Source organism: Callithrix jacchus, chromosome 7, assembly GCF_049354715.1.
Source record: "Callithrix jacchus isolate 240 chromosome 7, calJac240_pri, whole genome shotgun sequence".
Taxonomy (NCBI): domain Eukaryota; kingdom Metazoa; phylum Chordata; class Mammalia; order Primates; family Cebidae; genus Callithrix; species Callithrix jacchus.
In genome coordinates this window covers 57312322-57333310 of record NC_133508.1, presented here as the reverse complement: position 1 = coordinate 57333310, position 20989 = coordinate 57312322, and the positions used below count along the sequence as shown (strand labels likewise).

Genomic DNA, 20989 nt, shown 5'->3' with positions numbered 1-20989 from the left:
CTGTTTTTCTCCCCGTCTCCCTCTTGGTTTCTCTCCCCCTCCCTCCCTCCGGGTTTCCTCCCCCGGTGCCCTCCCACCTCCCTCCCTCCCCTCCCCCTCCACCCCTCGCAGCCCCGCCGCTTGCAGCTCCCAGTCTGCCTCCCCGAACGGGCGCCGCCGCCCGCACTCGCGGCAGGACCGGCCCGCCCGGCTCCCGGGGTGCGCCCTCCTAAGTCCCGCGCCCTCCGGGCTCGCAGGGACTCCTCCTCCCTCCCGGCTTGCGGCCCCGCCCAGAGCCCCAGCGCGCCGAGGATGTGAGTCCTGCTCGCCTCTGGCGGAGCAGCAGCCACTCGCGCGCGGAGCCGGAGCGCAGCGCAGCGCAGCCGCGGGCGCTCTCCGGGCCGCTCGCGCGGGTGTCGCGCTCTTGCCCTAGCGGCGTCCCCCGGCTTCTCGCCGGCGCCACCGCCGCAGCAGCCCGCGGGCCGTCCCCGGCCGGCCGCCCCCGGCCCCAGCGCCGCTGACCCTGTCCGCCGCGGGCGGGGACGCGGGCGGAGGAGGCGCCGCGGCGGAGCCCCCGGACGCGACCATGTCGGAGGTGCTGCCCTACGGCGACGAGAAGCTGAGCCCCTACGGCGACGGCGGCGACGTGGGCCAGATCTTCTCCTGCCGCCTGCAGGACACCAACAACTTCTTCGGCGCCGGGCAGAACAAGCGGCCGCCCAAGCTGGGCCAGATCGGCCGGAGCAAGCGGGGTGAGTTCGCAGCCCCCTTCCCTGACACCCCCCTTCTCCCGCGCCGCGGCCAGCGCCAGGGTTGCGGAGGTCTCCCACCCGCCTGAGCCCGTTCAGACCCGACGGAATCCCCTCCTGCAGAATTAGGGGAGCCCGCACTGCGGGTCCAGCTGAAGCGGGTCTCAGGCATGCGTCCCCCTAAGCCCGATCCCCGGCCGGGTCACCCCGGGGGCGTGGCGGCTTCTAGCTGCAGCTGGGGGTCCCCACCCGCGGCAAAGTTTGCTTTTTGATTTGCGCCCCCACCCCCGCCTTTTGCGCAGTGTAGTTGCAGCTGCGCTCGCTCCACAACCCTGGGGGGAGGGGGTCCCAGGGTCCCCCAGGGGACGGCGTGGGGACCTGCGTGAGGAGGATCCCAATTCCTGCAGAGAAGGCGAGGGCATTCGGGTTGCACGGGCTTTTCATTGTTACTTGGCCTGAGAGCGGGTTTGCCAGGCCTGGGAGATCGGCGCGAGAGCTGGAAAAGCCCCAGAGAGGCAGAGAGGCTCCGAGAGGAGCTCCGGAGGCTTGGGGACAATGAGAGGGACCGAGGGCTGTCGAAAGAGACTGAGACGCAGGGATGGAGGGGAGGGGGTACGCGGGAGACCGAGGGTGGCTGAGACAAAGCTCCCGAGAGGGGAGCTGGAGCTGGAGAGACAGAGCCGAGGACGCGGGTGTGGGAGGACGCGGAAGCCGCCAGAACAATAAGGGCGACCGGCACCTTATACAGGGAGACCCAGAGACCTCGATCGGCGGCCGTAGCTCCGAGAGACTTTTGAAGGGACGGAGAAAGGCGAGGCTAGGTCGAGACGGTGAGAGAGGCGGAGGTTACAGCGAGTGTCTGTGGCAGGCAGAGAAGGAAGGCTCTGACCTTTGCCGCAGCGGGTAACGCGGAGCCGCGGAGTCAGTTGGTCCGCGGCGGGGAGAGGGCGCGCAAGAGGGGGCGCCTACCCAGGCCAGGCCCTAACCCCCACCCGCTGCGCGTCGTGGGAACCGGCTTTGGCGTCCCCTTCTGGCGCCACGCACCTCTGCACCCAGCCTGGCCCACCGGAGCTGCGCTCGGGACTCCCCGAGGGTCCCGAGACCCGAAGACTTTGACTCAGTCCCCTGCCACAGCTCCAGACCTTTCTGTCTAAATTAGTGCACCCGGTGCGGGAAGGACGCGGCCAGTGCGCGCCCTGGCTGCAGCAGGAGCGGCTGGGTTGGCGCCCTCTCTGTTTCCTTTTCTCAGAATGGAGCTGGGACGCTGGCTGAAGGATAGGGAATGGTGGGGTGGTTCCGAGGAAAGCAGGGTAGGGACCCTCCCCAGCGCTCCCCGCTGCCCCCCCCCCACCCCCCGGCAGGGGCGGAGGAGATTGGAGCTGTTTCACCGCGCAGTGAGCCATGCTCTCTCTCCCTCTCCTCTCCCAACCTCCAACTCTGGGCTTAACGGGAAATGTCAGAGATCTCTGGCTAGGCCCAAGCGCGCTCACCTCTTTTTCCCCCCTTTTTTGCAGTTGTTATTGAAGATGATAGGATTGATGACGTGCTGAAAAATATGACCGACAAGGCACCCCCTGGTGTCTAACTCCCCCAAAGACAATGAGTTAAGGGAGAGAATAAGAACGGCGGTAACAGTTATTGGCAAAACGCATGAAAAGAGAAAGCACTTTGAAATGTATTACTAGCTTGCTACCCACGATGAAATCAACAACCTGTATCTGGTGTCAGGCCGGCAGACAGATGAGGCGTGAGAAGGAGGAGGAGGAGGAGAAGGCTCTGGGATCCTCTGCAAAAATAAAAATAAATAAATAAATAAAATTTTAAAAATAAAAAATCACTATATACACACATATAAAGAAATAAAAAAGAAGTCTCAGTTGCAGCTATTTGTCAAAATTAATATCCATTTCTTTTTCTATACGGTGATTATTGCGCAATTATAGATCTGGATTTTGAACCACTTAATGAAGCGGCAACACCAGGTGTTTTGAGGTGTTGGCATTCTTCGCTGATTTGGCTGTTCCCAATGTTTACATTATTTAATCTTGCAAAATGGTTCTGTGCACTTGGATGTGAAATGCTGTCCAGTTTTATTCTTTTTATGTTGTTATCCTTGGATGTATAAAACATTCAGAAAATGATCTCTGTAGATATTCTATTTTATTTTGGTCATCTTTAGAAGTTATCAGGAATGTGTTTAAAACAAGAGGAGAACTTTTCTAAGGAATGATACATAGAAAAGATTCTTGTTTTATTTTAAAATGAGTTGTAAAGCTTGTGTTTCTTTGTTGCTGCAAGCTGTTTGCCCAGGTTAATGCAAATGGACACATTTTTTAATGTCAGAAAACACACACTCACACACACACACACACACACACACGAAAAACAAAGAAAAAAATGCTTGAGCTTTTTCTAACCTCCCCTTGCAGTCTGTTGTGTGAGCAGCCTGTTTATTTCTCTAATATTTGTCAGTTTATTCTCTTTAATGGACTGTAAAAAAATGTAATCACAAGAGTGCCAAATATCTTGAAATGCCAAAAGGCATTTTAGTTTCTTTTCTCTGTGCTCTGAGTCCACGTACAGGAATGCTTGGAGTGTCTTTTCTGTTATTTATAGGGATTCTCTTAAGGCACACCAGCTGCCTGTTTTGCATGGTATTTGCAAAAATGCCTCTTGCGTGAGGAAATCTTTTACCATTTTTTGTTTGCAACTTTGGACCTCAAGAGGTTTCCCTTCCCTTCCCTGTTCCCTCTTTTCTTAATTCAATATTCTGTATGTTGCACCTTGAACCAGCACACAGGGCTATTTCTCCAATGTACAATAAAAGAACTGTTCCTGTGTCTCACTCTTTTCTCTGCTTTGCCTGGGGGGTGGGGTAGGGGGACATGACTTGCTGTTTGTCAGCTGGCTGCAGACAGGAAGAAGGGATGGTGGCTTTGGTCTGCGAGGCAAAATGGCAATGTGGGGGCTCCTATGGGTGGGCTCAGATGGGAGGAAAAAGGGGCTGGACTGGCAAGGCCATCCCCTAAGGTGAATTTATTCCATTTTGGATTTGCAGGTTGAGCTCTCACTGCATCCCTGAGGTTTCTGCCATCTCCGGTGGGGTGAGGAGAGAAAGAGGGATACTGTACAGGGAAGCAGGCAGTCTTGTTAGAGCGACTTTGCAGGCTGGCAGAGGGTTGAATACAAGTCCCAGCTCCCTGACTTCCTAGGTCTTTGGACTTAAGCAAGTACCTGAACTTCTCTAAGCCTCAGTTTCCTAATCTGTAAAGTGGGGATAACTCAGCCCCTGCCTCAAAGGGTTACTAGAAGGATGAACACAACACCAGCACATGGAAGCACTCAGTATCAGGCCACTCTATGCACTTTTCATCCTTCGCTCCCCAGTCCTCTGAGGCAGAGCTGAAGATGAGTTGCACTCTTTCTGCATCTTCACCTTCCGGGGCTCACAGGTGGAGGGATGCGCTGCTCCTGGAGGTGCATGGCCTGAGAGGCCTCAGGCACCTACCCTTATCAGCCTTCCTCTAATCATCATTTGGAAAGGCTTGATAAGAAAACAAATCTTAGCTCCTTCTTAGGCTTGGGCAGTCAAAGGTGGTGGAGCAGGTCCCTGGGGGAGGAGGGTTTGGGAGGAAGATTTTGGCTGAAGAAAGACTGGGAGAGGCTTTTTTCTCCTGGGCTATTACACACCCAGAAGTGCTGGGGGCTTTTAATGTGTTTGTGGTAAAGCTGTCAGCCAAGCGTCACAACACAGCTCACAGTGACAGGAGCCTAAGTGTGACTCAGACATCAGGTAAGAAGCTAGGAGAGGCGGGTGGGCAGGAGGAAGAGGGGCTCCTGAAGGCCCAGAGCTGGTGATGTCTCAACCCCCTTCCCAGGCAGTGGAGGACCAAGGCCTCAGGAGGTCCCAGCAGAGAGCTCTCCATGCAAGCAGTCACTATTGGGAATGGCAGAAGTGGTGATACCAGATTGGTTTTCCCAGGTGCCTGACCCTCCTCCAGAACCAGTCTTCCTTCCTGCCCACCGGGGACTCCCAGCACCTCCGAGCTGAGGGACACCATGGAGCTTGGCGATCCCCTGTGCTCTGATAGGCTGAGGAGGGCCAGGCATCGGTCTGCTGAGGGGCAGAAGCCACGTGATAAGATTCTTTCAGAAGGCACGGTTTGTGTCCACACCCAGGAGTAATTGCCACTGACGTGAGCAAAGCACTGTGTAATTACTCTCCTGTTTTCCTGTGTAGTCATCTCAGTACCCCTAGAAGCCCACGAGCCACTCTTTTCAGTACATAAGGAAATTGAGGCCCCAGAGAGGCCAAAAGGATTGCACAGCCTCTGCATTAATTGGGCTCTTACTGTATACCAGGCTCACAACAGCCCTATGAAATAGGCACTATTATTATCCTGATTGTACAGGAGAAACCAGGGCTCAGGAAGGTGAAGTCATTTGTATAAGGTGACTCAGCTAGTAAGTCACAAAGACAGGACTGGAACTCAGGGCCCATGCTTCAGGAGGGGGATGCAGGGTCATCTGACCCCAGGCACAGGCTCAGTTCCAGCTGCAGTCTCTGTCCTTCAGCCTTAAAGGTCCTTTGTTGGTTTGTTGGTTTGAGGCTCTGTTTGCTCTGATAATCATTGTGTAAGGATTTGGAAGCGGGGCAGGGCTTGGATGTGGTCAGCTAAGGCCTGGGGCTGTCCTCTGTTGGGAAGCAGGGAGCATGGGAGCCCTCAGCCAAGGCTCCAGCTCCATTTTAATAAGTGATGTATTAAAACATTCCTGCTGGAGGCCACCCCGCCAGTGCCAGTGGAATGCCGGATCCTCTGCTTGGGAAGACAGAGTCCTCCTTTCTCAAGGACTCCATTCAGCAAAAGGAACACAAATCTTTTAAATACACTATAGCATCAGGTAAACATTTGTTGAGAGGGCACTTTGGGGACTGGACAGATATCAAATTAGACTGAGTGTGGGATATGTTTGAAGTGTCTGGTTAGGTAGCAATAAATATGGAAAAGGCTATTAAAAGACCGAGGTGGGGGAGGTCTACAGGCCTCCACGCATCGAGGGAAGCATGCCAGCGCCGCATTATTCAAACTTAGTTAATTGAATGGTTGTAATCAGCATCCATCTCCCTGGATTCTGCTTCCGTGGCCTGTCCAGGCTGACAGCCTGAAGGAATATCGAAAAGCACCTCTAAGGGGGAAATTGGCAAATTAAATTTTAAAAGAAAGAGACTTGAAAATTACTGCTATCTGGAGGCCACAGATGAAACAATGAGTAAGGGGTGCCTCTGCGGAGAGCAGGGAGGGGATTCCCAGGGTCTGGGGGCCTGGTGGGACTCTCTGGCCTAGAGGGAGGGGTCAGACATTAGGGTGGCTGGTGCATGGGTTTGGGACAAAGATGTCTTGGATTTGAAACCTCTCTTTTACACTTTTCTAGTTGCGACTTGGGTATTTCTCAAGTTCTTTGGGCGTCTGTTTCATCTTCTATAAAATAGGGACAATAACAATTCTCACACATCATTAGATGGGAACCCCTTCCTTCTCCCTAGCACAGGGCCTGGTGCATAATAAATGGCAGCCATCAGTATGAACATATGTGAAGTGACTACCACATGCCAGGAAATGGACTTTTAAGATCTAGCCAACCTTTTTTTGTTGCATGAAGCTTCTTTTTTTGTTGCATGAAGCTGCCCAGTCCCCAAAGTGCCCTCTCGACAAATATTTACCTAATGCTATAGTGTATTTAAAAGATTTGTGTTCCTTTTGCTGAATGGAGTCTTTGAGAAAGGAGGACTCTGTCTTCCCAAGCAGAGGATCCGGCATTCGGCTGGCTCTGGCTGGGTGACCTCCAGCAGGAATGTTTTGGCAGTTGCCTTGAGGGTCAGTGGAGGCATCTCAGGGGCTTGAAGGGTGGAGGTTTGGGTGATGAGGTAGGGAGTAGTTTTGGGGGTGGTCAGCCTACCTCTCATGATCTCCAATAGCTCCCAAAATGCCCCAGTAAATAGAATCCTAAGTAAATCTACGTGCTTGCCTTCTAAAGGCGGAGTCAAGAGGAGTCTCTACCTCCTTCTAACCAGATTGCTAGAAGTCTTCCTTCTCTGGATGGAGACTAAGAGGCACTGACTTCCTGCCCTGGAAAGAGAAGACCTTGGCTTTCTGCTTTGATCACTTCCTTCAAGAAGACCTCCTCAAGTTTCTTTCATTTGACAAATATCAATTTAGCATCTGCTACGTGCCTGATCCTGTGCTAGGTGAACTGGTTATACAATGGTGAACAAAATGGATGTTCTTCCTGGGCTTGAAAATGATGATGGTTCCTATGGAAATGAGGTTGGGATCTAGGGGCTTGGATACTCCCCAAATCAGAAGCTCAAATCCTTCATGCCAAAAAAGGGGAATCAAAGATAGCTATATTTGGGGGATTACCTGAAACCCAGTCAGATGAATCCCTTTTTAAAAAGTAAACTTTCACTTGTAGAATAGTTTTAGATTTACGGAAAAGTTATGCAGATAGTACAGAATTGTCATATACCCCGACCCAATTTCTCCTACTGTTAACGCCTGACATTATTACGGAACATTTTTCACAACACTGGTATTTACTGTCAACTAAACTCTGTAGTTTATTGGGATTTTATTAGGTATTATTATTTTTTTTGAGATGGAGTCTCACTCTGTCTCCCAGGCTGGAGGCGCGATCTCGGCTCCCTGCAACCTCTGCGCCCCTGCCTCTGGGTTCAAGCAAGTCTCCCTCCCAAGTAGCTGGGATTATAGGTGTCCGCCACCACGCCCAGCTAATTTTTGTATTTTTAGTAGAGACAGTGTTTCACCATCTTGGCCAGGCTGGTCTTGAACTCCTAACCTGGTGATCCACCCACCTTGGCCTACCAAAGTACTGGGGTTACAGGTGTGAGCCACTGCTTCTGGACTTGGATTTTATTACTGTTGACCAACCATCCTTTCTCTGTTCCACAGGGGCTCCCACATTGCATGTAGCCATTACCTTTCCCTAAGCACCTCTTGGCTGTGACAGTTTCTCAGACTTTCCTTGTTTTTGATGGACTGTTGGTCAGGTATTTTGTAGACTCCCCCTTGAGTGGGATCTGTCTGCTGTTTTTCTTACGGTTCAACTGTGGTTATGGGTTTGGAGAGGCAGGGGGGTGATGTGCTGGTCTCATCACATCACATCAAGTGTCCATGCTATAGACATGACTGACTGCAGCTGATGTTGACCTTGGCCATCTGGCTGAGCTTGTGTTTGTCAGGTTTCTCCCCTGCAAAATTACTCTTTCCCCTGCTTTCCATACTATACACCATAGAAGGAAATCATTCTGCACAGCCCACACTTAAGGGACAGGGAGTTATGTTTCACCTCCTTGAGGGAGGAGTGTCTCCATAAATTATTTGGGATTCTTCTGCACAGGCGATTTGAGTGACCCATTTTTCAGTAGTTCAAACTTCGCCCCTGTGTTGGGCAAGGCCGCTGTGATTTAGATTTAATAATGAATTCCAGGCAAATGGGAGCAGTGGGGGGAACAAAAAATGCCCACAGGTGCTGCCTGATGACCCACAGATAGTCTTACAAAAGAAGAGATAAAAACATTAATAAAAGTAACTTCCTGTGGAGGGGAACTGTCACCCTGGTTAGAAACTGTGCAGAATTTTTTCTTGGAAACCTTCAGGCAGCTGCTCTGGTTTATAAAGTCTGCCTATTGGAGGGAAGGAAAAGAGAGAGAGAGAGAGGAAAAAAAGGTTGTCATTATTCCAGCAACAGAGATTCTCCCAAACCATATGCAAAAATAAATCTGAGGCGACTGGGCTGTATCCGAGGAAACCTGGCAGCTGGGCTGGAGCTTGCAGGGTGGCCTCTAAGGACAGAGATTCTGTGTCCAGAAGCCCCTGCCACCTCCCCAATGGGATTGAGAGTCCCGAAGCTGCTGGATCGCCCCTATCCCTGTCATGGCAGTGCCAGGCCCCGTCTGTTTACCCTGGGACTGGGAATGAGGATGGTTTACCTTGTTGCCTCTTACATTTGAGGGTGTCCTTAACCCAGGGGAAATGCATACCTCTGGACTGGAGGAGGGTCCTTGACCCCAAAACAGCTGTTTTGGGGACAAAGGATCACTAAGTGAGGAGAGGTCAGGGAGGGTAGGCTGAAGGGAAGAGGGGGACCCAGGCAACGTGTCATGGGAAATCTGAACAGCAGGGTGATGGCAGTGGGTTGGGGTGAGGGGTGATGACAGGAAGTGGTCACAGTAAGGGGTGTCCTGTAAGGCAGAGAGCTGGTGGCCAGGGGATTCAGGAACATGCTCTGGGAGAGTGTTTAGGTGGAGGAGATGAACTAATTAATTAATTAAATCTATATTGATTCGACAACTCCTCAGCCCTGCATGGGGTAGAAACCAGAGGTGCAGGAAGAAGGTTTGTGTGTGGCACTGGGGAGACCGGGCTGGCAAAAGCAGGACCTTTTCTTGTTCAGGGACCTCACTGCTTGGTCAACAACCATTCAATGACTGTGACTGTCAAGAGGTCAGAGAGGGGGGTTGGATGGGCCTGCAGGAAGCACAGGTAACCCCTGAGGAACCCCAATGTGTCCACCCTGGTTGTCTTAGGAAGAACTGCCAACTGTATTCCAATCCCAAATCTGCCAGTAGCACGCTGTGTGACTGTCACCTTGGGCAAGTGTTTGGGACTCTGTTCCCAGCATGGAAAATAATGCTTACTCAGTGCTGGCTACAGACCAGTAACTGATCTGCCCTCTTTGCATTTAGTGCATTCAGTTTTCACAAGCTTGTAAGGTAGTCACTATTATTATCAACCCCATTTTACAGATAATGAACACCAAGGCACAGAATGGCCAAGTCCTCTGCCTAGGATCCCACAGCTGGAAAGTGGTGGAGCGGGACTTGCAACCAGAACAGGCAGGCCCCAGAGTCCGCCGTGGTCTCAACTACTCCCATAAAGGGAGGCTGTTAGACAGGGTGATTTTGTAGGTTGCAGCTGCTGGAAGCTCCCAGAGCACAGAGTTGTGAGTCTAAGACGCCCAGCCTCCCAGTGGGGAGGGGAAGACCGAGGATCTGGCTGTGAACCCTGGACCAGGCCAGCTGGTTGCCATGGGGACCGCTGGGTGGAGGCGGCTGGTCAGGCCTGTTGCCCCGAGGGGCAGTTCTGGGGAGCTCCCTCCTGCCAATGGCAGGGAGTGGCACAGAACTGGCACCTGGGACTGTTTTCCTGGTAGTCAGAGTCACACGAATTTTCTCCTCTCAGACAGGGGAGACCACAAGTCCCCCTAGCCGTCTGAGCCTCCTCCGCCCTGAACTCGATCTCCCACGAAGCCACGCTTATCTCCAGTTCATCTGTGTGAATTATTTACTGCGTCTGGCAGCCTCCTCTGCGGCCTCCCTGCCTGCGAAGAATGTGGAACCCACATCCTGGGTTCTGAAGCCTGTTTTTTCTCATTATCCAAGGAGTTCCAGAGTTAGACCTCAGGCAGACCTGGGGAAAGGAGCTTCCCACCCCCTCCCGCCTTCACCCAGAATTCTAGTCCGGAACCAGAGAGAACTGAGTTGGGAGTCAGGGCACTTGCTGCTCTGCTTGGGTGCTCTGTGAACCTCAGCATCCTCATCTGTGACCCTGGGGTGGTGATTTCTGCCCTAGGTGCTTCCAGAACTGCTGATCAAACCCCACAAGGTAATGCTGGGGAGTGACCTCAGCAACCAAGGAGTTGTATGAGTGCACAGGTATCACTGTCGGTATTTTAATTTTTTCCATTATTTTTATTTTCTTAATTGCCTTCTTATCATATGCCACAGTGCTAAGTGTTCTGCATGTGATTTAATTCTCACAGCAACTCTAGGAATTATGTTTATTGTGTGTGCCAGTTACAACTATATATCATGTCCATTTCACATACAAAGAAACCTAGGCCCAGAGGGTCTGGGTAACCTGTCCTCAGTCAGGAAGGAGCCAGGAGTGGAAACTGAGTCTGAGTCTGGCTTCCACCCTGAACTCTTAACCACTCCTAAACTCCATGCCATGTTGCCTAATAAACCTGGGGGCCTTTCATCAGCACCCAAGAGGCTGCTTGGGCACCAGTCTCATCTATGATAGCCATCTGCACAGAGTGATGACCCAGCCTGTGTGCCTGTCTCTGTGCAAGGTGCCAGGGACACAGGGGTGAGTCAGGCACAGTCCCTCCCCTCAAATTGCATGTGTCTGGAGTTGGGGGTGGGTGTCAGGGACAGGGAACAGGGAAGCCACGACCTGGTCACACTCAGATATGATACAAAATGAAGTGCCCGTCATGATGAGGGCTGGGCACATTCAATGTGCTCTGTGGGGTGAGGAGACCATTTAATGAGTGGACAGGATTTCAGCTGGGCCTTGGGGAAGGGGGTAGGGGTGGGAAGGGCACTCTTGAGCTGAAGGACAAATGTTGGTAAGTCTGGGGTTTGCTTGAGAAAGGGCGGTCCTTTAGGGCCTGGTTGGAACAAGGCATTTGTGGCGGTGCTGGGACTGGGGGAAAGGAGGTTAGGGCTAGAACAGGAGGTTCTTGACATATGAGCTCAAGGGTCAGTTTAGAGCAGTGCTTCTCAGCTGGGGCCGATTCGACCCCCCAAGGGACTTTGGCAGTGTCTGCAGACAGTTTTGGTTGTCACAACACTGGGGAGAAGGCCAGTGCTGCTGGCATCTGGTAGGTGGAGGCCAGGGATGCTGCTAGACACCCTCTCAGTGCAAGGACAGCCCCACCACGAAGAATGCTCCAGCCTCCAACAGCAATGTGTTGCGGTTAGGGAATACTAGTGTAGAGCCTGTTTAAGAGCCTTTAAAGTGAGATTTAGGGCAAGCCACTTAACTTCTCACGCCTCAGTTCTCACCTCTGTAAGATAGGCTGATTGTAACAGTTAAGGTTTGAGGAAGTAACTGCCATATATTTCACATTTATTGTGTGCCAGTTACGACCCTAAATGTATTATCTAGTCCTTATAGCCAATGGGCACCAATGGGGAAGCTGCAGACCAGTGATTCAGCCTGGCCTCTCTGATGCCTATGTTAACCTGAACGCTCAGCACCCGATTCTTTTGCTTTCTCTGACCCTCATCTGTGAAATGCAGCCACGAATCCTGGCCTCAGAGGATTGCTGGAAAGGTGGTAAAATGATCTATTACCCAGCACCTAGTAGGTGCTCAATAAATAGCAGATTCTTTCCCTGAGCCTCCTGGGGCTCCATCCTCAAGTCTGAGCTTTGGAGCAGTCCTTGCGGAGGTGCTGGTGTGGAGCTGATATTAGAGGAAGGGGGATCCAGGGGTAGCAGAAGGAGGGGGAAGGTCTCTAATGACTGCCCTGCCCTGCACTATGAAGCAGGGTCCTCACCATCTCGGAGAGTCCCTTCCCGTTATGCTGTGCTGCCTTTAGGCTACAGAGTGGCCATGCTGCCCCATCATCCACAGGTGCGCCCAGGGAGGCTGTTTTTCTGGGGATGGGTTGCGTAGCACTCTTCCCATTCTCTAAACAGTTCTGGGGATCACTGGCAGTTAAAAGAATAGATGGGGTGTGGTCTACACTGCAAGCCTCATCTTCCTCCACTTCTCCATAAGCCCGCTTCAATGCCCTGGCCACACTGTTGTTTCCAGAGTGCCACACTTTTTATGCCTCTGCACTTTTGCACATGCTCTTCTTTTAACCTCTTACTCTTTCCATTTAGCTAAATCCTCCAGGTTTCAGCTGAGATGTCACCTTCTCCAGGAAACCTTTCCTGAGGCCCTTCCACCTGAACTGAATGAGGTCCTTCCCTTAGGCTGCCGCAGTGCGGAGGCTTCCTTCTGCCCAAGCAACGTGTGTCATTGCTGATCGGGCCTCCTCCATCAGACCATGTTCCCTCTTGGGCAGGCGCTGGAGCTCCCTCCTTGGTCTCCATATCCCCAGGACTTTGCACAAATGCCTGGCACACAGCAGCTCCCCAGGGAATGTTAGTGAATTAATGTTATGATAATAACAATGTCTTGCGTAAATCAAGCTCTTTTCCCATTTCAAAAGCCTTCTTAATGCAACAACGGCGTCATCTGAACCTCACAGAAAACTCGACAATTGAGGTAGCTGGGGTTTGAATTGGTGTTTTCTTTTTAAAGGGAAGAGCTGGAGGCTGGAAGAGATTAGGTGCAGTGCCAGGTGGCCGGTGGGACAGGCGCGATGCCCACATGGTCTTGCCTGAGCAGGCCTGGATGCATTTGAGAGATATCTGGTCCAGAGTGGGAGTTGCCTCAGAGTTCTGATCCCGTCTGGGGACCAGTGAGGAGTAGGGGGCCAGGACTTGCTGCTTTCGAGGGTTAGTGGGGAGCTGAGGCCAGCTGTGTGGTGGTGGTGATGGGGTGGGTATGTTCTCTGGAAGGGAAACTGTGGGAGGCAGTACTTCTCTTCTGCGAAGATTTAGTCACTGCTACGCTATTGATGATACAGAATACTGAAAATTCAGGAAAAAACAAACAGGGGAACGACTAAGTAAATTGAGTCCAGCAGCCTGCAATATTTGGTGGCCATTAATAATAATGTTTCTACCAGGTACGGTGGCTCATGCCTGTAATCCCAGCACTTTCAGAAGCCAAGGCAGGTGGATCACCTGAGGTTAGGAGTTTGAGACCTGCCTGGTCAACACGGTGAAACCCATCTCTACTAAAAATACAAAAAATTCCCCGGGCGTGGTGGTGGATGCCTGTAATCCCAGCTACTCGGGAGGCTGAGGCAGGAGAATGGCTTGAACCCAGGAGGCAGAGGTTGCACTCCATTGCGCTCCAGCCTGGACAAGAGTGAAATTCCATCCCCCAAAAAAGTGTTTCTGCAGCTCATGCAAGGACATGGGTAGGTGCGTATGTATCTATGGGAGGCTTAAGGCAAAAAGGAAAACATAAATGTGTCCCCGGTAGGAAAGACAGAGTCATGGAGTGGTCTGAATCCCAGCTCTGCCACTTACTGGCTGTGAACTCAGGCAAGCTAACCTCTCTGTGCCTCAGTTTCCTCATCTATAAAATAGACAAAATAATAATCTTGTCTCAGAGAGCCATTGGGAGAATTAAATGAGTTAATACTTGAGCAACAGCCGGGCGCGGTGGCTCACACCTGTAATCCCAGCACTTTGGGAGGCCAAGACGGGTGGATCATGAGGTCAAGAGATCGAGACCATCCTGGTCAACATGGTGAAACCCTGTCTCTACTAAAAATACAAAAAAATTAGCTGGGCGTGGTGGCGCGTGCCTGTAATCCCAGCTACTCAGAAGGCTGAGGCAGGAGAATTGCTTGAACCCAGGAGGCGGAGGTTGTGGTGAGCCGAGATTGTGCCATTGCACTCCAGCCTGGGTAACAAGAGGGAAACTCCGTCTCAAAAAAAAAAAAAAAAAAAAAACTTGGACAACACCTAATAATGCCTAGTATATATTGTTAAGGTTTAGTTACTATTATTAATCATGACTGCCATCTCAACTATGTCAAACGTGTAAGAAAAAATAAAAAGATGGAGGAGAATGTTCAGTGTTTTCTTTGGGATGTGGGTTAATGGATGGTTTTTACTTTCTTTTTTTCCACTTCCCTGAATTCTCTACATATTTTACAATGGGGGATGTTTTACTTTTATTATCATGAAAGAATAAACTTCATTTCCTCCCAAACGACCGGAGATAAACGCAGCAGCACTTTTCTTTTGGTGGTAAGGGGGTGACTGCAGGGAGTCGCCTCCATAATCAACACCTGGGACACCCTGAGAGCACACTCATGTCAATATTTCTTTACCGGGAAGGTCAGCTCCCGGGTAATCTTTCTCCAAACAGATCCGGCTGTGCCTCCCATCTCTCCTCTGCCTGTTTAATAATTTCATATGATGCCTATTGAAACAAATAACCAAGCTGTTTAAATACCCACAGCCGTGAACTGTCACCACCTGATGACAATGAGAATTCCCCAGGCAGGGCACATCAGAAATGAAACTAAATCATTCTGACCAGCCCTGTCATCATCACACTCTCCCTCTATCTGGTGAGACAAGGGCATTGACTGAAGGAAATGCCAGCTGCTGTATGAGCTGATATGGGCTCTCAGTCAGCTAACCAGGCTGGCAGTCTGCCAGAGAAAGACAGCCTGCCAGCCAGCTGCTCAGCAAATGACTGTGCCAGGCACATAGTAGGTATTCAATGACTCATCCCATTTGATGAGAGTTTTGTTAGTTCTGGCCAATGTGAGCCACTGTATCCTGAGCAGTGTATGCGTGTCATGGCAAGGACAGGAGGATGCTAAAGATGGCCTTCACCTTTAAGGAGCAAAGACCAATAGATATTTTCAGACCTTTCAACTGAGAGTTTCATGAGTTCTAGGCTTTTGGGATGGTGGTTTCTGGGCTAGGGGGTCTATGCTAGATCTTAATTTTTTTCCTGAACCTTCTTGGGATATGGGTTTAAATGACCATACCAACCGTCATTGTCAAGAGCTTACCATCTCTCACCTTCCCATCCCCCTATTTTTCATCCATCCATGTATCCATCCATCCATCCATCCAACCAACTGTCCATCTGTTCATCTGTCCGCCTATCCTTCTATCCATCCATTTGTTCCATCTGCTATGGTTTGAATACGTCCCTTAAAGCTCATGTGTTGGAAACTTAATCCAAATGCAATAGCATTGAGAGGTGGAATCTTTAAGAGGTGATTAGGTCATGAGGGTTCTGCCCTCATGAATAGATTAATGCCATTATCAAGGGCCTGAGTTTGTTATAAAGGTGCGTTTGGCTCCCTCTTGTGCCCTCTTGTCCTTCCACATTGTGCCATGGGATGATGGTGTAGCAAGAAGGCCCCTGCCAGATGCCAGCCTCTCAACTGTGGACTTCCCAGACTCCAGAACTGCAAGAAATCAATCTCTGTTCTTTATAAATTACCCAGTCTCAGATGTTCTCTTATAGCAGCAAAACCAAACTGAGACACCACCCAACCATCCATTTCTATCGGTGCATCCACTGTGAAATAGTTTAATGGTGGATAAATAATTAGACTCTAAAGCTGGACTGTCTGGTTTAAAATCTTTTCTGGTGTGAGAGGCAGACAGATAAGCAGACACTGAGGCCACAGGGAAGTTCAGGGTGCTGTGGGTGCAGAGAAGAGAGGCCTGACACCCAGTTGGAGCCTCAGAGGAGGCTACAGGAGGGGGACCCAATATTACCATTACTATCATCAGGGGAATTTCTTTGACTATGGTGGGGCCATGGTCAAGTGCTGTCATTGGCAAAGCTGGCCTGGGAGCCACAGCCTTGTCCCTGGCATGCTTCCTCCTCCCAGCACCATCATTGCTATGTACATAGTAAGTGCATTTACTGTGCACAATGGAACCACCTACTCTGAACATTTTGCATTTCCCAGCACTACTCATGTGCAATTTTTAGGTATTTTGAGCATTGACTGTGTGCATTGACTGCATTATTGAACACATAATGTGTGCCTTTGCCTATGAATTTCGACCAAATCTAGGCTTTAGCTTTCTTCAAAAGACAGCATGTGGAGTGGAGAGGTGAGATCCCCGTCAGGCCTGGGTTGAAATCTCACGAACTTTCTTGCTAGCTTTATGCCCACAGACAAGTCAGTTACCATCTCTGAGCCTCCGAGACAGTAATACTATAGCTACCTGGCAGTGCGGTGGGGAGGGTTACTGGACAATGTGTAAAGCATCTGTGCAAACTGTCAAGCACCATGTTAGTGTGAGAGTTATCCCAGGAGCTTTACATGCTGGGCAGATGCTCCTCTTACAGGGGCAGAGACACAGATGGCTGGGGATGCAGGGGGCTTTTGGAGGGGGCTGGGATCTCCAGGGCTGTAGACTGGGCTGGCTGTGCCAGTGTCCAGGGATATGGCATCACCACAGAGTTGCCTAAGACTGATTGGCATCTGATTGTTCTCTCCTGGACCTGATTACTCAGGGCCTTGTAGGAAGTCTTACAAGATCTCCCCCATGCCAGTGTCCCCTGGGGTCGCATTGCTGGGTGCTCCCCCTTACTTCCTCCCCTGGGGAACTTCTACTGTCTGGACCTCTGTGTTCCTTGCTTGCAGAGAGGGAATGTTTTGGCCTCCCACCAAGTAACCCAGCCTCCTTTTGATTTTGAATCGGCAAAAAAGATGGTTCTCTTTCAGTGAGATCCCCCTGGAGATACCTATCCTTCATGCATGAATTCATTCGTGCATTCATTCAGCAAACATGTGTTAAGTCTTACCATATGCTGAGCTCTGCATGTGAAACGGTATTGCGGGTGACCTGTGCTGAGCTTTGGAAGAGTCTCTGATGAGTGGTCTCAGGCACTCCCCTGCCCTTCCCAAGGGTCTGCTCACATGATGCAATGGGCTCAGGCTCAGGAATGGGGTTGAAAGTGGTCCTTGGTAATAAAAAACATAAACTTACAACTGGGCACACCCACCTTGATGCTTCTGTGTCTAAAAACTGTCGAAATGTCACGACTCTATCAGACTGTTGGAAATGGGGGAATCAGGAGAGTTGTTGGGACTGGAGATAGATTTGAGATTCTGAATTTGTAGGCAATGGGTCAAATGATGGGGGTGGGTCTATTGCCTGGGCTGGGGTGGGGATGGGGAATACATAGGGAGAAGTGAGGGGAAGAGAAGTGGAGGATGGGATGAGGGGGGATCTCTGGGAACAGCAAATTAAAGATGGGGAGGCCAGAGGAGGTGCCTTCTAAGAGATGGGAGGAGCACTGGGAGGGAGGAGAGCACTTCAGGAAAGGCAGGGGTCAGCAGAATCTGAGGAGACCCAGGGCTGGGGGCTGGCATGCATTGGCGACCTCAACATGGCCTCCTCGGTGTCCATGAGGCAGAAACCATGTGGAGGGATTAGAAGGAGACAGGGGCCTTGGCCATTCTTTGGAGGAGGTGGGCATTAAGAAGGAGGGGGTGCTCTTGGGGCTGGGGACCAAGAGCTATGGGGAGGATGGAGTTTGAGGCAGAAGGAAAGCATCTCCTTGGTACTGGCCATATACTAGGTGTGTACACAGCATATGTTGATTGGGCATCTTTTTATATCTTCAGTGGCTTCTTGGTCACCAAATCCTGCCGGCTAATCATACTAGTCAGCACCCCCCCATCCCTGCTGATAACTCCTGGGCACCTGCTGGGTATCAGATTCTGCTTTGCGTGCTGGGGATGCCGCTGAGAAAAGACAGACAGGGTCCTTACCATGGAGGCTTTTCCCTTATCATGCGGTGAGAAATGCCATGAGCCAGTACTAAGAAGGCTGGGTACCAGTGAGGGCTAAACCCGAGACGAATCCATTGGGCTTCAGTAGGAGAGGCGACACTGTTACTGATGGTGGAGAACCAGGGCTTTATGATGGGGGTTAGACCTTGTTCAGCAGTGGTAACATACGGGCAGTGGGTGCAGGCCGCTGCCTCTGCATCTGGGGTTAGGCCTGAGTCACTATAGGTCAGCCAACTGGCCTTTGGGAGGGACAGCTGAATGGAGCCAGCGTGGGGACAAACTGGAACCCATGTCTGTCTCTGGTGACCTCCAATGTTGATGATGCTGCTAGAGTGAGCTGCCACAGGGGCTGGTACCCTTCAACATGGAGCTGCACACACAGCTGGCCTGGACTGGAGAGTGGAAGTGGGAGTTCTGGTGGAGTGGAGCTCCTGCAGTCCCAGGAGCTGCCCCTCGTCAAAAGATGGGCCACAACAGTGAAAATGGTGCACCCTGCCCCGACCTTCAGAGCATATTCAAAACACACAGCTGCTGCTGCTTTACTCCCACCTTCCGAGTTGCCTGCAAGATGTCTCTTGCTCCCCACTCCACCCCAGCACCATCCAGGGAAGGGTATTTCAGGAACCAGCATACCAGCTTAGTTAGTTGCTCTGTGTTAGCTGTGCTGACGCAGTAGGCAACGTGGTCCAGAGTGACAGGGTTGGGGTGTTGCTTTAGCTTAGCTGGGTGGGGAAAGCCCCTTGGAAGATGTGGCATTTATAACAGGAGCTGGGAAGCTATAGTTGGGCAAGTTCCAGGGGCAGGAAGAAAGACAGGTGTCTGGGGCACAGAGGTGGGAGACGCAGGGAGACAGGAGGAGATGAAGCTGGCCATGGCCACGCAGCGGGAGCTACGGGGGTCACATCACACTGGCCCGGGGAAGTGGGGGAGTGGGGCGTTGGATCTGATTCTGCTTGCAGTGGGAAGAAGGGCAGGGACGTGGCATGATCTAAACTTTTGAAAGCTCTCTTGTGCTGCTGGGTGGATGAGGGACTGTGGGAGTGGAAAAGGCTGGAATTGAGGGGGTCCACATTTGGGGGGCACTATTACAGTGGTGTAAAGAGACATTGACAGCTAGAATGGGTATGGTAGCTGTGAGGAGGGGGGTGATTGGATCTGGATCCATTTTGGGGATAGAAATTGAATTGAGGTGGGTTTGTACGATGAGGGTTAGAGAGATATCAAGGTTCTTAAGAATGACAGTTCCCCTGAGCTCCTCGGATCGCTGCTTTCGGGAAAGCCCATTTCTTCCCGAGTGGCTTTCTTGCTAGTGGCCCTTGTGCTCAATGATCATGAGAATCCATCCCTTCCCCTCTGACATTCAAGGCCAGTCCCTGTGACACCATGCCCCCCAACTCTCTCCACCCTTGGCTGTCCCCTGCTTTTGGGCTCCTGCCAGCTGTCAGCAACCCCAAGCTCCTGTGCCTTTAAGATGAGGAGTGAAGGGCCAAATGAAATCTATCTCCTCAAAGTCCTACCACAATAAGAGGCAGAGAGAAGATAATAAAAGCAAGAACCAGCCTGGGGGGAAAAGAGATTTTTATCCTCCCAACCCTGTAAGCTCCCCTCTGGCTCTGAGAAGTCTCAGAAGATTTCTCTCCACACATCTGAGTAATACCCGGCAAAAATGCCGTCTTCGGAGCAGAGGGAGACGACGGAGTGATTCTGTGTTTGATTAGAATTTATTTCCAACCTGCAGCCTCCCTCGTGCCAGCCTCCTACACTTGCCGCCCCTACAGAGCTTGGTGGCCAGAGAGGCAAGGCTAGAGGAAAGGAGGTGATGAGAGGAGGGAGGAGGGAAGCAGGGAGACAGTGGGCTCTAGAGCTCCCTGAGAGCCTCCAAGTGTCTTCTTGATGGGCAGGACAGGGAGAAGAGATGTATCGTCCACTTGCTGCTCCCACAGGGGCCAACGGGGTTGCCATTCCAGCATAACTGTGAAAAAGAGTCAGTTGGATTCGCTGGGGTCAGAAAGGGATGGTTGACTAGAGCAGCCAGTTAAGCTTGGCTAATAGATTGCTGTGTGAGCTTGTGTAGCTCCTGAACCCTCTCTGGTTCTCCTCTGAGGCCAGTTTTCTCCTCTGGCCTAGACGAGCTTTGAAGGACCCTTAGAGGTTGTGCTTTTAGGACAATTGCAACATCCCTGCCTAAGAGCAGATTCAGTTCTTACTGGATTGGGTTGCAGGAGGACCACTAGATGTCAGATTGCGGAGTGAGGTAGGGCCGAAGGGAACCAGGACAAATTGGAGTATCCAGACTTTGAGTCAAGGGTCCTTTCTTTTTTGGGTAATCTCTAGGGGACTAGGGTGAATCAAGCCAAATGTCTCTCCTTTCATCACTCCATTATTCACTCAGTCATTCAATGATTCATTCATTTGTTCACTTTATTAGTCACAGGCTGCATGCCCAATGCTGGGCTGAGTGCAGTGAGGACACAGTCTCTGCCTTCAGGAAGCTCTTAGTGTGGTGGTGGGGGAGGAACAAGCGCTGGGTACAGAGGACACTGAGAAAAGGCCCCTGGACTGGGCTTTGGAGGGTAGATAAGGCTTCCTGGGGAAGCTGATGTCTAAGCTGACACAAAGAGTGAGCAGGGGGAAACCAGGAGTAAAGATAGAAGAAGGGAGCCCCCAGAAAAGAGAAGGGTCTCTTCAGAGGTGCAGAGTGTGAGTGGTCAGGGTATGTGAAGGGATTGAAACATGCCAGTGTGATGGAAAGGAGGCCCAGGATCAGGGGTGAGATAGGGCAGGGGTGGATTTAGCTAAGTGTGTGGGTTCAGATTTCATCTCATCGCCATGGGTTCATCAGTGGCTTAGAGCAGCAGATCTCCAGGAAGGTGTGTGGCCAAGAGCATTTCAGGGCTGTGGGTGTCTATGTGACACTCAGATATTTTAAGGCCCACCCCTTGGAGCCCCATTATTCTCTCGCCCTGGAGGTGGACATAGTCATGGTTGAAAGACATGCGAGGGGGAGCTAGATTTCTTTAGCATAGATCGAGG

The 20989-nt window shown here is 51.3% G+C and overlaps 1 protein-coding gene across 1 annotated transcript; it reads left to right on the top strand.

The window, feature by feature from the left end:
- Window positions 1-295: 295 nt before the first annotated feature.
- CAMK2N1 (calcium/calmodulin dependent protein kinase II inhibitor 1) lies at window positions 296-3573 on the top strand. The gene is made up of 2 exons (XM_002750381.6): window positions 296-731; window positions 2243-3573. Exons 1-2 carry the CDS (start codon window positions 566-568, stop codon window positions 2311-2313), a joined length of 237 nt encoding a protein of 78 aa, XP_002750427.1. The 5' UTR covers window positions 296-565; the 3' UTR covers window positions 2314-3573.
- The last annotated feature ends 17416 nt before the right edge of the window (window positions 3574-20989 follow it).

What these genes read in the sequence shown, in the direction of transcription:
- CAMK2N1 (XM_002750381.6), top strand. Translation starts at nt 566, where the DNA reads ATGTCGGAGGTGCTGCCCTACGGCGACGAGAAGCTGAGCCCCTACGGC. An exon ending in GATCGGCCGGAGCAAGCGGG is followed by an intron (nt 732 to 2,242) that starts GTGAGTTCGCAG and finishes CCTTTTTTGCAG; the next exon opens with TTGTTATTGAAGATGATAGG.